The sequence below is a fragment of the Nelusetta ayraudi genome, unplaced genomic scaffold (assembly GCF_046127955.1).
Source record: "Nelusetta ayraudi isolate G7.1 ecotype Tasmania unplaced genomic scaffold, CSIRO-AGI_Nayr_v1 ptg000018l, whole genome shotgun sequence".
Taxonomy (NCBI): Eukaryota; Metazoa; Chordata; class Actinopteri; order Tetraodontiformes; family Monacanthidae; genus Nelusetta; species Nelusetta ayraudi.
In genome coordinates, this window is record NW_027466068.1 from 1,766,308 (window position 1) to 1,784,803 (window position 18,496).

The 18,496-nt window shown below is 43.3% G+C and overlaps 2 protein-coding genes across 3 annotated transcripts; one reads left to right on the forward strand and one right to left on the reverse strand.

The window, feature by feature from the left end:
* Positions 1 to 3,635: 3,635 nt before the first annotated feature.
* On the reverse strand, positions 3,636 to 6,889 carry xbp1 (X-box binding protein 1). Its single transcript, XM_076025676.1, is given in 6 exon segments — positions 3,636 to 4,758; positions 5,175 to 5,258; positions 5,261 to 5,341; positions 5,429 to 5,545; positions 5,701 to 5,797; positions 6,559 to 6,889. Coding segments are annotated over 6 exon segments (1,224 nt in total). The 5' UTR covers positions 6,798 to 6,889; the 3' UTR covers positions 3,636 to 4,152.
* Positions 6,890 to 11,402: 4,513 nt separating this feature from the next.
* coq5 (coenzyme Q5, methyltransferase) lies at positions 11,403 to 15,700 on the forward strand. Of its 2 annotated transcripts, XM_076025690.1 has the most exons (7): positions 11,409 to 11,684; positions 11,997 to 12,146; positions 12,354 to 12,581; positions 12,655 to 12,761; positions 13,263 to 13,351; positions 14,900 to 15,011; positions 15,364 to 15,700. In XM_076025690.1, the coding sequence occupies exons 1-7, from the start codon at positions 11,480 to 11,482 to the stop codon at positions 15,466 to 15,468; spliced, it is 996 nt and encodes a 331-aa protein (XP_075881805.1). In that variant the 5' UTR covers positions 11,409 to 11,479; the 3' UTR covers positions 15,469 to 15,700. The 2 variants fall into 2 exon arrangements, with proteins under 2 accessions (XP_075881806.1, XP_075881805.1); XM_076025691.1 differs by lacking the exon at positions 12,655 to 12,761 and having other exon boundaries at positions 11,403 to 11,684.
* Positions 15,701 to 18,496: the final 2,796 nt, after the last annotated feature.

The window sequence follows — 18,496 nt, forward strand, 5'->3', positions numbered from 1 at the left end:
TATTTATGGAGGCAATTATCATGCCTCAGTAGTTAAAGTCACTGATAAAACCCATCAAAGTCCAGGAACTCTGGCCAGTGTGTGATGTGTTCCATGTGTTCTGCTGGAGATTAACCACCAAATAAAGACGGCCCAACAACAGGAAAAGTGGGTCACGGGAAAAACTTTGAAGGACTCCAAACTTTCTGAGAAGAACCGAGAAGAAGCTCACACAAGCCAGTGCACCTGCAATTTAGTTGTACTTTAATGGTCTGGTAGTACCACACCAGTAGTACTCCATCATCACCACCACCTGGACCTGGGCTTGGTGGTGATGGTTCGTATATTGCTGCTTTAAAATAATATAGTATAAGATTGCTAATTATATATGAGTTCACATGATTAGTATGGGTGTTATGGTGTAATAAAGTGCAAGTCAATTGTCCTAGTGCAAGATAGTTTGGAATTATTGATGTTGGACAAAGCCATTTTTACATTTGACTGTTCACACAACTGTGAAGCAGCAGAAGCAGTAGCAGCAGCAGCAGCAGCAGTAACAGCAGGAGCAGCAGCAGCAGCAGCAGCAGCAGCAGCAGCAGCAGCAGCAGCAGCAGCCGTTCAGGCCCCACGGGAAAGTTCAATATTTGTTCTATTTGATGGGTAAAAAAACATTGGCTGCATTGAAGGGAAAAAAAGGGCAGAATGTTTATCTTTGTCACAGAAAAGTTGAAAAGTTGAGCAACCAGAAAAGTTTGTGGTTTTTGGGAAATTTTGGTTGTGCAACATTGAGGATTAGTGAGCAGTGGAATCATTACACAGCAAACAACACATGAAGAGAATTTTGTCATCATATTTACTTGTTTATTTATGTATTCATTCATCGATTCTTTTATTCAATTATTAATGTATCTATCCATTCATTTATTCATTTATTTATCTATTGATTAGTGGAGCTTGTTGTTGTGATCATTTCGACCTCAGCAACCCATCCAGCTTTGTCGATGTGTGGGGGGGGGGGCCTATCACGGGGATTGTTGGGGGGGTCGGGTGTAGCGTATATATGTGGCGTATAGCAAGTTTAGCTTGCAGCTAAAACATGGAACGCTAAAGCCACCATCCATTTGGTTTCTATCTTATCAGCTCCTCCACCATGTCCTCTGATTGGTGAGTGGCCTGACACAGTGGCAGCAGCAGCAGAACTTTGTCCTCTGTGCTGATAAGCACTCCCACACCACAGACACCAAGCACCTCTTACCGCTGCTCAGACAAATAGTTGCGGAGTTTTGCACTAGTGTGTGTGTGTGTGTGTGTGTGTGTGTGTGTGTGTGTGTGTCGAATGGGGTTCGGGGGGTCAGGACAAAAGCGTGTGATTGGCTGGGGTTGTTGGCCAATCGCAGTGACCGAGTGTCGAGTTGACAGTGACTGGTCGGACCGTCCTGCCCCCACTGGCTGCTGCAGCACCACCAAAATAGCCCCCAAATTCACCGAAATAGCCATGTAGCATTAGCCGTTGGTTAGCCGCTGGAGGAGGAGCGGGGTCCTCCTCCTGGGACAAAAACCGGCATGGAAGATTTGAAGATTGGAGCCTCTTTTAAAATGATCTTCAGTGGAGGGTTCGTTTGATGTCGGGACTCAAATTGAAAACGTCCCACCACCACTTGCCTGAGTCTGACGTGCAAAAGGTTTCATACAATATTTAAAACACCAAGGTCTTGTCTGTCTAATCACAGTTTGAAGAAAGCAGAGGGTGAGGGTGAGAGACACTCCAATGTGTAAAGACAGTGAGGGTTGAAGTGCCTTCTATTCCTGGATGAGGTCACAATCACAGTTCCACAGTTTCCCAGACAGACTTTGGTCCCAGCAAGAGAAAAAAAAACCCCACCAGCAAAACTGTGTGAATAAAGGTGGAGGAGTGCTTAAAGCGTTTTAATCCAGCCCTTAAGCCAAACTTGAAAAAGTGATATTGATAGTCAGTCAGTCATAAAACAGCTGTATTTCCTCCATGTTTTCAGAGTTTTCAGAGTCATTTCAATAAAGAGCTAAATACCATGGGGCTTCAAAGACACTGATTTGGTTGCAGCTTTTCTTTGCTTCATTTTCAGTTGACATTGAATTCTAAGTGGTTCTGGGGTGGTCTGGGTAGTTCCAGGGGTTTTTAAATTGTTTTGGTGGTGGTTCTAGGCCAGACATGGGCAAACTGCAAACTGTATTTCTTTTCCTCCTATGAGCAAAACAACTGCAGCAGCTGAACTTTGTGTGAACGAGTCCAGCTGGGTGTTACATAATCCACCCGCTCATGTAACTGGGGGAAGGAGAGGGGGTGTTCCTGCTGAGTGAAAAATGGAGTCTGTTTCACTCTTTTTTTCTTTTCGTTTGCTCTCGGATGTAAATAGGTCAGTGTAATTGCTGTTATATATTGTTGTTGTCTGTTGAGTTTTGAAAGGGACAGGTTGGGGGGTGGGGGACCACACCTTCAACCCCAAGGCCTTTAACTGTGACAATGAGGGTCCTCATTCAGCGGTGAGGGGAGGAGGGGATGATTTTATTATCTATAGTATTATTTTTATCTTATTATATTTTATTTTATTAATTTATACTTATTTATATCAGCATTATGTAGCTAACTGTAAATAGTAAAAAATATTTTATTTTCATTTCTTTTTCTTTTTTGCACAACGTTTTGTTGCTGTGATGATTCAAACTTCCCCCAATGTGGGATCAATATAGGCTTCTATTCTATTCCATTCTACTGCTGGAGTTGATTCAATCCCTATTCACGGCCACCTAATCTCTTAGTCCACCTTCAACCACTTATCCGGAGTCGGGTCGTGGGGGTTACAGTCTCAGAAGAGATGTCCAGACCTCCCTGGCCCTAATCACCTCCTCCAGCTCTTCCGGCGGGACCCCAAGGCGTTCCCAGGCCGGCCAGGAGACGTAGTCCCTCCAGCGTGTCCTAGGTCTTCCCCAGGGCCTCCTCCCGGTGGGACACGGCCGGCGCAGGTACAGAGGAACACCTCTACCGGGAGGCGTCCAGGAGGCCCAAGCCACCTCAACTGACTCCTCTCGGTGCGGAGGAGCAGCGGCTCTACTCCAAGCTCCTCCCGGGTAACTGAGCTCCTCATTCTTGCTCAGTAAGTCACACGGATGTGGGCGCCTGGTTTATCAAAGGCAACCGTGCTGCGTTCAAGAGGGTCACAAAACATTTTTTTCAATTTTGCATCAGTTTCACGTTTCGCGTTTCGCTAAGGGAAAAACCGCATGAGTCTTTTGAACGCAGCTTCGCTGCTACTGTGGTGACAAATTTACAATTTCCTCTTGAACCGACGCAAACTGAAACTACATGACAGCTGTGGCGGCCGAAAGCGAGAAATATCACATTTAATCAGCAGAAACTCTGAGACGTTTCTGCTTTCAGTGTGTGTGACGTTAACGACTGAAATCAGCTCTGGTTTCAACAGTCAGCAGGTGGTGCACATCATTTTACCCAATACAAGTCTGAATTATTACATTAGATTAATTCAAGGGTATGTCTCCCTCTCTGCCACGCTGGTGAAGGTCACTAAACTGCTGTGGAATCTCAAGCGGAACCAAACTACAAACACATTTTAAGGTCTCAGTTAATTTCTAATAATAATAATAATAATAATAATAGACAATTTTGCAATGCAATTTTTTTAATGCAGTATAATTAGACTACATAGAGAGCGGATGACAAGGACGCTTATCCACATGTCAGCGTACAAAGACTGAAGCAGAAAACACAAATAAATAAAATATAAAGACCCCCCCCCCCACAGAGATACTGCAATCCCACCATGGTCCCCTTTAAAATGAAGGACCAGTGTAGGATTTGACATCAAGACGCAAAAATTAAACGTCTACAGAGCCGCCGCCGCCGCCATCTTCTTTATCATCATCACCGTCATCATCCATTCCGTCTCCCACAAGCCATTGCGATCACCAGTGCTACAGACCTGCTGTAATGTTAGAGATCCTGTGCTTCTGCCAATGGGGCTCCTCTGATCTGCTCAAATTATCACCATTACTACTATTATTATTATTTGGTAAGCAATATAAGTCAGCTGTACTTATTGAATACTACACATTAGCTCTTTGTATATATATATATATATATTTGTGTGTGTGTGTTGAGCTGGTGATTCAGACGGTGATTCAGACGGTGATGAGTTGTGGGAAGAGTTCGCTGGCAAACGAGTCCCAGGAAGTCTCTGTGTCCAGGGGGGACGGCAGCTGGCTGAAGGGGGAGGGCGAGCGCTCGTAGCCAGAGTCGCTGTAGGTGTCAGCCAGCGAGGCGTCCTGGTCCAGACCACTGAGGGAGGAAGGGGGGGAGGAGGAGGAGGAGGAGGTGAAGTCAGCCTGATGGCCGGTGATGACCTCCACCTCCTCCGGCTCGTCCTTGATGCACACCACCGTCTCCACCTCCACCTCCTCCTGCTGCTGCTCCACCACCACCACCACCTCGTCCATCTTGTCATCGCTCTCTGAGTCACTACTGCTGCTGCTGCTGCTGCTGCTGCTCACCACCTCCTCCTCCTCCTCCTCCTCCACCGGCTTGGTGTAGATGTGGTCAAAGTGGATCAGTTCATTAAGGGCCTCCAGCTTAACTGATGGGGCCCCCAGAGCCGCAAGTGAGGTGGGAGGTACTGGAAGTGGCTGCTGCTCCTGCTGCTGCTGCTGCTGCTCCTGCAGCTCCTGCTCACAAGACCTGAGAAACAGCTCTGGGTCAAGGATGTCCAGTATGCCCAGTAGCAGATCAGACTGGAGAGAGAGAAGGGAGGGGGTGGAGAGATTAGCCCAGTGACCCCTGACTAAGGTGCTCACACAAAGCTCACAGAGAAGGTGGGATTAAGATCCCAACCTTCATTCTTTGGAACTTCGGCCTTCGTGGAGAAGGTTGAAGTTAAAGGCAACTGGACTTTGTTCCAAAATGCCAAGAACAAAATCTAGTTGTCCTCACCATCAAACCTCTACCATTAGATCTAGACCAGCTGGACGACTTAGAACCTTCAGACATTTTCTCCAAATATAGCCGGGTGAAGAAGAGAGTACAACCACAAGAACAAAGTCCAGTTGTCCTCGACTCGACTTTGTTCTCGCAATCTCGGACCAAGCTCTTCATCCTTCTACTGTTACATCGAGACAACCCTCAGTCCTACTTGATGACCTTGACTCACCTCACTGTGTGAAGGGTCAGCAGCATCTGTATCCATTGAGAAGTCTTCAGCCTTGGGAGCTGCTGGGCCTGCACCTGCTGCGGAGGCACACGTAGCCTGAGTGCTGCGGACTCAGAAGACCCGACTCCCAAACCTGCGTCGTTCCCGCCGGACAGCTGACACTGGACCTGCAGGCAAACCAGAACCTCATCATCATCTGCTGAAATAACCGGAAGAACCGACGGTGCCACAGCTGCTGCCAGCAGGGGTCGCACCTTCTCCTTGGAGTCCAGGGCGTCCAAACACAACCTCTGTCTCAGCTCCTGGTTCTCAGCCAGCAGACTACCAGCCTTCTCACGTAGGAGCCGGTTCTCAATGTGAAGTTTCTGATTCTAGAGGAGGAGGAAGAGGAGCAGGAGGAAGAGGGGAGAGGGAGTGAGGATAAGGAGGAGGAAGAGAAAATGTTTGAGTCATCATGTTTGCAAAAACGTGGCAACAGCTTCCTGTTGCCGAGGATGTGGAAGATCTACTGATAAATTTCCAGCACCTCCTGCTCCAACTCCAGAACCTGCTGCTCCAGTTCCCCCATCTTGGCCTTCTTCCTGTCTCTGGCCGTCTGGGCTGCCACCCGGTTCTTCAGTTTCCTGCAGAAGGAAGGAGGATGAGGAGGAGCAGGAGAACGAGGAGGATGAGGAGGCGCAAGACGATTAAATAATCAAACCCTTCATAACACTTAAATATCTTGTTTGTCCTTCTTATATTATGAAAGTTTTCATTTTCTTTTTAATTCCTATCATTTCTCTTTGCACAACGTGTTTGTTGCTGTCAACAATGCCAATTGTCACCCAATCTGGAATTAATAAAGGCTTCTATATTCTGTGAATTGGGACACATTCTTTCCATGGCGCTAACTGGAGTAAGACTACCCTCCCCCTACCTCCCTCCCCCTCCCCCTCCCGCCCTTGTGACAGGACTTCCCCGGACCAAAGTACTGCGCAATCCACCAGCCATGTTGCTGCCACGTCGGCAGGAAGAGATACCAGTGTTGCGGTCACGTCAACAGCCATGAACATTCTACCGGCAGCGTTTTATCGTTAACTAAGTCGGTCGGTCGGTGGGTCCAGAGTCCGAAGGTGGAACATTATAACGGGTTTTATAGTTAGCTCGTGCTATTGGCTGCCATCCGAACCCCGGCTGATGTCATCATATCGACTTCATATGCCTCGCCGGTGGTGGTGCTGGGGCGGCGGAGGGATTTCTCTGAGAAATAGGTCGCTGTCTAGGGGCGTTTCCCCTCCGACCAAGGGCCGAATTTACAGGTCGGCAGTCACACTTTTTTTTTTTTTTTTTTTAATGGGCAATGTCATTTATTTATTTATTTATTTATTTATTTATTTAAACTGACCTGCGAAGCGCTTTCTCCTCGGGACTCAAGTGCGTGAGTCTCTGCCTCTTCCGCACCGGAGGCCCCGCGGTGGACGAGTTGGAGTCTGAGTCCGAGGAGGCAGCGGCCTGGCTGGGCAGCACCACGGAGATCGGCCGGCTGAAGGAGGAGGAGCAGGAGGAGGCGCTGCTCGGTTTGCCGGGTATGAGGAGGACTTTGTGGGAGCCCCCGGTCCCTGCGGCGGCCGTGACCACCACCATGGCTCTTCTTTGCGATGGATCCGAATCAGTAAGTACGTCGATGAAACCGACCCTCAGCGCCTCTCCCCTGTTCTAACTGAGACAGCAGCGCCCACTCGCATTTTACTATCGTGGTGATGCGCGATTGGCGTTCGGCTTGAAGTGACGTGTGGCGCTGCCGCCCGCTGATTGGTCGCTGCCGGCGAGTCAGGAAGGCTTTCCGTAAAAACAGGCTCGGCACTTCCCTTCCCTTTTCTTCTCTTTTCTTCTCTTCCGTGTTGGTTTCCCACGAAATACTGTGACGGGAAGTTGTGTGAAGTTGCAGTCAAAGTCAGTGTGCCTCCATATTGTTTGTGTTCGTGTCACCCGAACTGGAATTTAGAGGTGAAATCAAAGCAAATACATTTTTGACCAAAAGTATAGAATTCGGGGAAATTGCATCATTGCAGCAACAAACAGCAATGCAAAGAGAAGGGGAACATTTTGTTAATAAAAAAGAAATGAAAGAAAATAAAAAAAAAATAAAAATAGAGTATAAAAACTATTAATAGAGTGTGAAGGAAAAAACGAGACATTTACGTATTACGAACAGTTGGAATATTTGCAGTTACCTACATAATAATGCTGATGTAATCAAGTGTTTTATTGCAAGTCTGTGAAATGTAAAGCTAAAGTTTTTACCTTATGTCGAAAAAACATCGGTGTCAAGCTCTGCCCATCGGCCTAAATTTTGCCCCACAGTGTCATCAAATCTGACCCACCAATATTATACAGCACATCTAGCGCTATTACTACAAATCCCAGAATGCTTTGCTGCTCAATTAGGACAGAACGTTAATTGGATATTATTATTATGACTTAATTTGTTTATTATTATTATATATATTATATATTATATATTATATATTATTATATATTATATATTATTATTTTGTCTTTAAATGTCTTATCAGCCTGTGGGAAAAGGTTACTGTTGAAATTTAAATCAGGAGGCTGCAAATAAAAAAGTTCACATTTTATTTATTTTGTTGTGTTTTTTGAAAATTAAAATGAAATTTTATTGAATGAATCGTATGAAGCTTTTCTTTGTTCCATATTCAGGTTGTTTGGCTCTAAATAACACGATTCACTGTTCTATCTGGAGGAAGATTTGTTCAATAAATATCAATTTTGGACCAAGACTTTGTTCCAATTTGACATTATCTTACATTTCCACTGTGTGTTTGAGTTTGACACCCACCGGTCTACAAAGACTAAAATTCCATTGCACAGCTCATAAATGCCACAAGTTTTGCATCCACATTGTCGGTTTGTACTGAGAACTGAGCGAAGATTTGTTTTGTGAAATTACATGTAAATGTGAAACTGGTGACTGTGAGTTTTACAACCCTGGAACTACGACAATAAACCTTTGAAGATGCAAAGAAAACTTCTTCCTTTGACCTACTGCTCAGCAAACTGTCATCCCCCCGGTGTAAACACTCGGATTAAAGTGTGAAACCCCTGCTGTTTCCCTCAGTTCCCTCAGAACCCTCCCTACCAGAAAACTACGTTCTCACCCTAAAACCTCTGTGTGTGCGTGTCCTCAAACAGGAATTTACACAGAGTGAATAGCAAACAACAATTCTTGTGTGTGTGTGTGTGTGTGTGTGTGTGTGTGTGTGTGTGTGCGCGTGTGTGTGTGTGTGTGTGTGCGTGTGTGTGTGTGTGTGTTCCTTTTTCTGATGTCACTCAAAACAGAGCTCTTTGTAATAGGACGAAACCTGTTGCAAAACCCCCATGAGATAAATTCCAAATTTGAAAACAACTTCCCCAGCACTGCGTTTCACATCCACTTATTCCAACCCACCCATATCAACCAACAGTTAGAGTTAAAGAATCTGTACAATGTATGTAATAACTCAATATAATCAATAGTAGTTCTTATCACATCATTATTGACCTATAATCTGACCTAATCTAGCTAATATAAAGTGCAGGTGTGAAATATCTAAATATAGTAAAATACTAATGTAGTGCAGTGTAATGTACATCATGAGTGCAGGGAGGTTATCGACAGTGATGCGAGGAAGTAGTAGTGGGTTCCAACTCCTTTAAACAGAAAAAGAAATATATTTACAAAGACACAATAGATATCAAAATATTCACAATAATAACAAATTAACGATCACGATAATAATAAAATAATATAGCTGACCTCCACATTCTACTTTTGCGACAGTTTCCCATTTAAAACTTCTTTAAACAAAACCAGAAAATCTGACATGATTATTTATTTTTCACGACAATTTAGAGAAGAACATATTACACTTGTGCTTTTATTATTCTTTTCAGCATAAAAAATTTTAACATTTGGATTCTTTGGTTTCTTTGTTTGTCTCGTGGTGATTCACTTCAAGTCAGTCAGTGATTTGAAGTGCTTCATTATAAAATGACAATAGCCAGCAGTGTATTGTGAAAGTGACCTAATCAGAGTAGTTGAGAAGTTTGAGGCTTTTTCAACAACGCAAAAAACCCACTGAACTACCGAGACGGGATTAAAACTGACTGTCTGTCATGATTAGTGTCATCAGGCCAAAGCTTGAATTGGCTATCATATACTGTACATATCTTCCCACAACTCATCACTGTCTGAATGTGATCCCGTGACAGTGATAATATGAAACTATCAAATTATCACATGAAAATTATCATCGTGAAAACGTGAAACCTTCACAAAATAACATGATAGTTTCACAAAATAATAAAAATTACCATGTGAAAACATGATAGCATCACGTTACCGAGCCCTGTTGGGCCTTTTTTCTCGTATGACACCAATGGGCTTCCGCAGGTTTACACATCCTGGACTCACACACAAAAAACTTCCCTGGAGAGTTTCTGGGAACAGTGTGTGTGTGCACATCCACTAACACACACACACACACACGCACACAAGCACACAGTGACATTGGAGCCTATGATTATAGGTGGGTGGAGCCTTCAACCCGGGGCCACGTTTACCACAGAAGCAATCCAAAGATCATCTCAGGGCTTTGGACTCGCACTCACTTCTTCATAGATAGATAGATAGATAGATAGATAGGTGGAGAACATAGATGGGCCTCCAGGCCAAACAAACCCCCCACCTCCCTCCACTCCCAGCCCCCTCCCGCCCCCACTCTTCCCCTCCAGCTGGCTTTGGTCCCAGGGTGTGGTGACCCCTGCAACCCCGCCCTTAACCACCAGCATTTAGAACCCCCCCAACACACACACACCAGTCAGCACACACTATGGGCGTCGCTGCATGTTTACACTGCGCTGAGCCGTCATTGGCTAATCCAACACCGACTGTAGCAACCAGAACTGTAGCAACTACAAGCGTCCTGCTGGATTTTGGACTCTTTGTTATTAATTCAATAGTGCAATTATTTTTTTAAATGTTGCATATACAATATATATATTTATATATTGGTTCTGTTGCGGTTCTGGCATAGGTCTAACCAGAGGTGCTTCTGGTTGTGGTTCGGGGGTAGTTCTGGGCCAGGTACATTTTACCAAATGTGAAAATTTATCTCAACGGGGGAAACTTGAAATGTGAATAAACACCTCGACAGAACATCATCAAAACTTGGGAACCGGAATAAGGTTGGATATAATTTGACCCCTTCTGAACGCACACATTTGAATTGAATATATAATATATGTTTTGAAAGGGCCGATGGCAATCCTCGTTTTATACCACGTAACCCCAAAGTTGTAAATAAATGATAATAACAAAGACGATAAAGGACTCAAGGAAAGTGAATTGTGAATTGGAAAAATTTGCGGAAAACGATTTATCCCTGTAGAAAATGTGAACATAGTTTTTTTTAGATCTGAAATTCTTTTTTTATAAAGATGTTTACATTTACAAGTGCAGATATACATATATCCATGCTTTCTGTCAGTTCACTGCTCCATACAATGTGTTCCAAAGTGATGTCCTGAAGGTCAACATTGGGTTTGCAAACACTTTCGAAAACATTTATTGGAACATTTTTGTCTTTGTTGTGTCGATTTCTCCAACAAAAATCTGACTGTTAAATGTTCCAGCAGTGAGAAAAAGACAAGTCAAAAGTCCTGAGGTTCTAGTAAAGCTGCTGTGCTCCCCCTGGTGGTGGTGGTTGTGGTATAGCACAAAACACTACTGCATGACTCTTTGGGAGGAACTGCAAATTTATTCATGAATTATTGTGTTCTATCATTAACAATATATAAGTATATGATCAAACCACTTCCTGTAAAACAACTTGTTTCTATAGAAAATATTTTTCCATTGTTCTAGATGTGGAGATTTTATGAAGTTTAGAGTTTATGAAAGTTGGACAACTCTCTCTCTCTTCTCTTTCTTTCTCTTCTCTCCTCTCTCTCTCTCTCATACATACATACATACATACATACATACATACATACATACATACATACATACATAGTCAGTTGTACACAAGCCAATAGGAAGTCTCGTTTTAAACCATGTACCACGAAGCTGTTAACCAATATCATGAATAAAGACAATAAATGACTCGAGGAAAGCGAATTGTGACTTGGAAGAATTAGTTTACATCGTTTCAAGTGTTAAAATAAACTTTATTTCAGACTTCAAATCCACTGCTTTGAAAAAGAGCCCCGTCGTGGGAAAATGACGTAACCGGCGCCGTGATTGCGTCACCAAGCAGGGCAAGATGGCGGCCTCCATCAGGCTGCTCCGCGGATCGATCCGCTTCACCGGCGCTCACGTCAAAGTCACCACGGCCGCCGCTGGTCCTCCGGGGCGACCGGGGTTTGACCAGGGACGATTCTGCTGCCGTTGTCTCAACGACTCGGCCGCGGACCGAAACACACATTTCGGTTTCGAGACGGTTCCGGAAGAGGAAAAGGCGAAGAAAGGTGAGCCGTTAGTTCACTCACCCTGCCGTCCTCCCAACTGCTTCACTCCAGCGAACATTATGATTATTAGTATTTTCCTCCTTTCGCTTCTTTAGCTCGGGTAACTTCGTCCTTGTGGATCAGGTTACCAGTGAAAGAAAGCGACAGTAATTGAAAGATTTTTCTAGAATTGCTAGAAAGGTTCGGGCGGGGAAAAGCCTCGGAGTGAGAGATCTGTCAACACAAATAGAATTTTTTAAAAAAACAAACAGCTTTAACCGCCCTAACAGAGATTGTTTTCTTTTCTTCTTCGTCTGTGTGTCTCGCGCTCAGTGTACAAGGTGTTTGAGAATGTGGCACGGAAGTACGACGTCATGAATGACGTCATGAGTTTTGGGATCCACCGGCTGTGGAAGGACGCGCTGCTGCACGTCATGCAACCGCAGCCCGGCTCGCTGCTCCTAGACGTGGCTGGCGGAACAGGTCGGTGTATATATAGAGTGCTACTACTGCTGCTACTACTGCTACCAGGGCCCCCCTAGGACTCTCCCTCTAGGATTCCCCAATCCCCCGTGTCCCTAATAGGACACCTTAGGACCCTCATAGGACCCCCAAAGGACTTCACAGGACCCCCCTAGCTGGTAGCCCGGCACTTAAATCCCAGAATGCTCTTGTGATTATTGATCACAGGTGACATCTCGTTCCGCTTCCTGGATTACGTCCGTCAGCAGCAGCAGCAGAGGGGGAGGAGGAGGGAAGCTGCAGGCTCTTGGAGCGACGTCTCTGACATCTACTCCTCCGGGGCCGAGGGTGCAGGCTCCGGACCCCTGGGCCAGTCCAGGGCAGTGGTCTGCGACATCAACCAGGAGATGCTGAGAGTGGGCAGAGAGAGAGCAGAGAGCCTGGACCTCCAAGCAGGTGAGAGGGAGAGAGAGAGAGAGAGCGAGAGATAGAGAAAGAGAGTCACCTCCTCCTCGTTCTCCTCATCCAGGTCTGTCGTGGGTGGTGGGTGATGCGGAGGAGCTTCCCTTCGACGACGACCAGTTTGACTTCTACACCATTGCCTTCGGCATCCGGAATGTCACCCACATGGACCGAGTGAGTGACACCCGGTGGTGGGTTAGGCTAGGATTAGGGTTAGGTTAAGGTTAGGGGGTTAGGTAGGGAAGGGTAGGGAAGGGCTAAAGTAGGTTAGGATAGGGTTAGGGCTAGATTAGGGTTAGGGGGTTGGGGTAAGGGTAGGCAAGGGTAGGGTTAGGGCTAGAGTATTGTTAGGGAGTTAGGGTAGTGGTAGCATATGGTAGGGCTAGGATTGGGGTAAAGGTAGATTGGGGGTTTAGGGTAGGGTTGGGGTTAGTTGTTTTCTACTAGTTATTCTTTTTATGGCTCTTTTTTGCTAAATAAAAAGTCATTGAATAAATGTTTAACCAATATTTCCCCCAAAAGCTTTCTCCACAATAGGTCCAGTACGAAACAGTTGTTGTGTTCTATAAAAATACAAAAATGCTTTGTAATCCAGTGAATCGTTTACTTTGTGTAAATGTTATTATTCCAGTTATTATTGTTGATAATGTTTCTTCCACTTGTGTTTCCTATCAGGCGCTGCAGGAGGCGCTGCGGGTCCTGAAGCCTGGCGGCAGGTTCATGTGCCTGGAGTTCAGCAGAGTCACAAACCCCCTGCTGGCCAAGTGAGAAAGTGCTTCTTTGGTTCCATATAGTTAATGTATATTTTATATGTATATATTAAGGGTGTCAAAGTTAACGCGTTATTAACGCGTTAACTCAACGCCGCTTTATCGCCGACAATTTTTTTATCGTGCGATTATCGCACACGGTGCTTTTTGAACCTTTTGCCACTCCGTAGATTGTGGAAACGGGAAATAAATTGACTCACAGCACACAGTCACAGGCTTGCAGCCGGCTTGTAAACACAACAAAAAAAAGAAACAGACACTGAGCGTAGATGAGCACTAGGAAGGACTAACATGGATAAGGCGTCAATTGTAAATGGAAAGTTCCACTTCAAAACCCTGCCAGATGGCAGTCTTGACAGGACAATGCATTTACTGTAACGAGCGCTTCCATTCGGCGCCCACATTAATCAATGTGGTGGTTCACACTAGACGCGAACAAGCGCGCGGCTCGCGCCATGCAGTTGTCGTTTCGGCGTCTGCTCTATTTTTTGCGCGAGCCGCGAGTGATCCTCGTCAATAGTACAGGAAGTTGCTAAAAAAAAACAAGAAAATCCAGTGAATTTTCAAAATAAACTAATTTCAAAATAAAAACCGAATGACAAATTCGATCATATTTGTATGTTATATTTGTCAGTACATTGTATCAGAGTGAGAGAGAGATTAAACAAATACACACACACACACACACACACACACACACACACACACACACACACAGAGGAAGACTTGATCAAAATACGTCTGTTTGATCCTAGAGATGCCGGTCAGTGATCATTATGAAAGAGGTCTTGAGATGGACACCTGAGTGCGTGTTTCTGTTTACACACAGACACACACACACACACACACCTACGCCCGTTCGCGTCTGGTGTGAACCACTATGTTGATTAACATGGGCGCCGAACTGAAGCGCTCGGCGCTTCGCGGTGCTTCCGTGTCCAGTGTGAACCGGGGGTAAGGGTCATCCTTTTGTGTTAATGGCTGCTGAAAAAAGGGGATGAATAGTTCAAGTTCGAGTTAAAAAGTAAAATATACAAATTTTGGTAGTACTAGTAATCATTACTATGCAATGTTACAGTTATGCCCATCTGTTATCTTTGTTGGGCTTGACTTTATAATAATTTTTTTTACCCTATGCTTTTGTTTTGTTAGTAGTACTTGTCATTGCTCCAACACAAATAAACATGCTGCATTTGCAGAAAGCAAGTATTTGCCTACGCCCATGTTGATATGATTATTAAAAAAATGGAAAAATATCAGTTTACTGTAGATTTAGAGCAGATAAAAAAAATATGCGATTAATTTGCGATTAATCGTGAGTTAACTATGGAAAACCATGCGATTAATCGGATTAATTTTTTTAATCGACTGACAGCTCTAGTATATATATATATATATATATATATATATATATATATATATATATATATATTCACACACACACACACAAACAGTATATACAGTATTCTATAGTATTTCTCACCAGGTGCTGACTCTCTGCTGACCCCTGCTGTCCCTGTGTTTCCTTTCTGGACTCTCCAGGCTCTACGATGCCTACAGCTTCCAGGTGATTCCAGTGGTGGGGGAGCTGGTTGCTGGAGACTGGAAGTCCTACCAATATCTGGTGGAGAGCATTCGCAAGTTCCCAGCGCAGGTTACATTCCCATTTTTACTTTCTTCTGCTGACAAACGAGTGTGAAATTCTTCTCCACTGTTGTCTTCAACTCCCTTACAGAAGTTTCCCATTGAAACGTTTTTTAAGCCTTACATACCCAGTCAAGGATGACAAACGATATGTATGTGTATATGTATGTATGTGTGTGTGTGTGTGTGTATAAATATATTTTACACACTGGAACATTTTCAAGAACTTTTGGCTTCTATTTAAATTAACTAAAACTTTGTTTTGTCCTAAAATGTCTCAATTAATTTAAACAGAAAATATGTTTTGTTTTTTGCGGTAACACCGTGTTAACAGCATTGATCTCCTTGTTGCTCTACCGCAGGAGGCGTTCAAGGACATGATGGAGGAGGCTGGTTTCTGCTGCGTGCAGTACCACAATCTGACCGCGGGGGGTGTCGTGGCTTTGCACTCCGGGTTCAAGATCTAATGAATACAGAATGCACTACAGCACCACCGCCTCTTGTGTAAAAAAATAATCCAACATCCAGCCAACAGAAAAGGACACAAAGCATATGATACTTGAATAAAAACTGTATATTTTTTTTGTGTATTTAAAATCATTTTTTCTGGTCAGAAGAGATTTAATCATCTTGTGTGCAATTACCATGTATGTACAAAGTCTCATGTTAGTGAATTTTATAAAATAAAAAAAACAAGAACTGGAGAATGTGTCGGTTACACATATGAACAATAAGATGCGGCTTCCACATAAATATATTAGTTGGTAATAAATATATATTCAGAAGAGAACAAATTTCCATCGGGTGAAGTGTATTATCATAATAATAGTCATTTTAATAAGTTCTTTGTCAATGTTGGGCCTGAGATGGAGACGACGTGGACAGATGAATACAAGGTGATTCCCACTCACTGTTCCTCCATATGAGTTGTCAGGCTCCCTTGAGGAAACAATATTGTATGTATGTTTGTATGTATGTATGTATATATATATGTATATATATATATATATAAATATGTATATATATATATATATGTATATATATATATATATATATGTATATATATATATATGTATATATATATATATGTATGTATATATATATATATATATATATATATATATATGTATATGTATATATATATATGTATGTATATATATATATATGTATGTATATGTATTTATATATTTATATATATTATATTAAATTAAATAGGTACACTGGAGTGGCTAAAGAGCAGTTTGAGGGAACATAAAGTTAAAGTGTCAATGGGCAGTCGCTGTGTGCTCTGGATATTTGGACGTTGCTTGTGTTGTCCACCAGGGGTCATTATTGGGCCCCAAACTGTTGATTCTATTTCATGAGAAGGTCAAAACAAAAGTCTCGGTCCAGCGTTGATATTAATTAAACTAATCTTCCTCCAGATAGCACAGTGGACCTTTTAATATGGAACCAAACAACCTGAATATGGAACAAAGCAAAGCATCATACTAGACAAACTTCATATTGCACACATGCTAAATTGCCAATACTAGAAACCCCGGAGTGCCAGGACAGGATGTTGATTGAAGGATGTTATTATTATTACTGTTGTTGTTGTTGTTATTATTATGACTTCAATGGTTTATTGGTATTAAATTAACATTTTTGGCCCCCACTGTGTATTTGAGTGTGACACCCCTCCTTTTCCGTGACCCCCCCCCCAAACACATCCCCCCACCTCTCCTAAGCTTTGTTGTCGGTGACATCATTGATACGCATCGCCGCTACTTTGTCCTTCAGCTGGGAAACTCTGCTCTGTGTGTGTGTGTGTGTGTGTGTGTGTGGTGGGGGGCTAATTGCTTTACATAACCATATGCTCGCAGTGAAGCCATGAATGTATGAACATCCCCCCCCCTCTGGAATCTGCTGGAGGTTATAAAATTAATATTTGGTTCATTTGTTTTTATATAGAAGAGAAGATAAAGAGTTCATATTAATTTGAATATTTGAGTCTTATTCTGAGATTAGTAATTCATTCCTAAAACATGAATTTGCATTTCGATGTAAAATGTTATAAAGTACAAAACAAATCAACAATTTGATTAATGCAGTTTAATTAAGTGATCAATAAATATCTCTATCTATCTATCTATCTATCTATCTAGTGTGCTGCCTTCAATAAGTTTTGGACTAAAAATGTGGTTTTAACAATGTTATTTGTGTTTTATCTTTTTAAACTTCAACTGGTGGTGGTGGAGGAGGAGGTGATGGCGTGGAGGATTAGGAGGAAGAAGAGAAGGACGTGGTGGAGAAACAGAGTGAGGAAGAGGAGCAGGAGGAGGGGGACGAGAAGGAGGGTAAGGTGGTGGTGGAGGAGGTGGGCTTGAGGGTTAGGTGGTGGTAGGTGAGGTGGAGAGGGAAGAGGAAGAGGAGGAGGTGGACAGTCAGAGCTTGTTAATCTTCAACCTGCAGTCACTCAAACTCGGTCTCCAGTTTACAATAAAAGCAGCCGCCAGCAGAGGGCGACCTTCATCAACTGGAGCGTCGGCAACCTGTAGAGCATCAAGTATTTACCTATCTACTGTGTCTGTCCATCTATCTATCCACGTTTCTAAGGTAATTAAAAATCTGAAAGAATATGAACATCTTGAAATAAAAAATGTTTAATGTGTGTGTGTGTGTGTGTGTGTGTGTGACCAACTGGAACACGTGGATCACCATCGTCCCCCTGCAGGCACTTGCTGGAAGAACTCGTCTTTTTTTATATATATAAAAAACTTTAAATCCTTTTTTCATCCCACTTTTTTGCTCTTCATTCTGGAACCCAGAATGACACACACACATCTGGGGAGGAGGAAAGAAAGAAGAAGAGAAAGAGGTGGAGGCGGTGGAGGAAAAGGAGGAAGAGGAGAAGGAAAAGGAGGAGGAAGAAAAGCAAGATCAAGAGAAGGGTGGATGTGTCAGTGGTTGTGGGTGGTTCTAGGTGTTAAAATAATATAATATAAAATAAAATAATGAGGTAATTATTGAAGAAACCAAACATTAACTTGGATTGATACAGACGTTTTAAACTGGCTGTTTTAAAAAATGTTATGCGAAAAGGTTCTAGATGAAGGTAAAACATCGAGCTGCTCGCGATCAAAAAGGCTTCTATGTCATTATTACAACAGAAAAGAAAAGAAAAGAAAAGAAAGGGAAAGAAAAAAAAAAGAGCCGGTTAAATCTGGAAGCTTCGCTGACGGAGGATCGACCTGGTTTTTAAGGTGGAACCACCGCGCAAAACGTGTCGGGAAACCCGGTAGCGCCACCTAGAGGGCAAGTAGAGTTCTACACAGTTCCACCGGAACCAGCGCGTTGTATCGGGAACCACCAGAACCATCGGAACCACCGCAATGAAGGAATCCGGTCACAGTGAAGCACTTTCCCTCCTCTTCCCGCTCAAACTGACGATACAGAACGTTCCACCGCGGCGCCTCCTTAAAAAGAAAGAAAAAAGAGAAAAAAGAAAAGAAA

What these genes read in the sequence shown, in the direction of transcription:
- coq5 (XM_076025690.1), top strand. Translation starts at nt 11,480, where the DNA reads ATGGCGGCCTCCATCAGGCTGCTCCGCGGATCGATCCGCTTCACCGGC. An exon ending in AGACGTGGCTGGCGGAACAG is followed by an intron (nt 12,147 to 12,353) that starts GTCGGTGTATAT and finishes TATTGATCACAG; the next exon opens with GTGACATCTCGTTCCGCTTC. An exon ending in GAGCCTGGACCTCCAAGCAG is followed by an intron (nt 12,582 to 12,654) that starts GTGAGAGGGAGA and finishes CTCCTCATCCAG; the next exon opens with GTCTGTCGTGGGTGGTGGGT.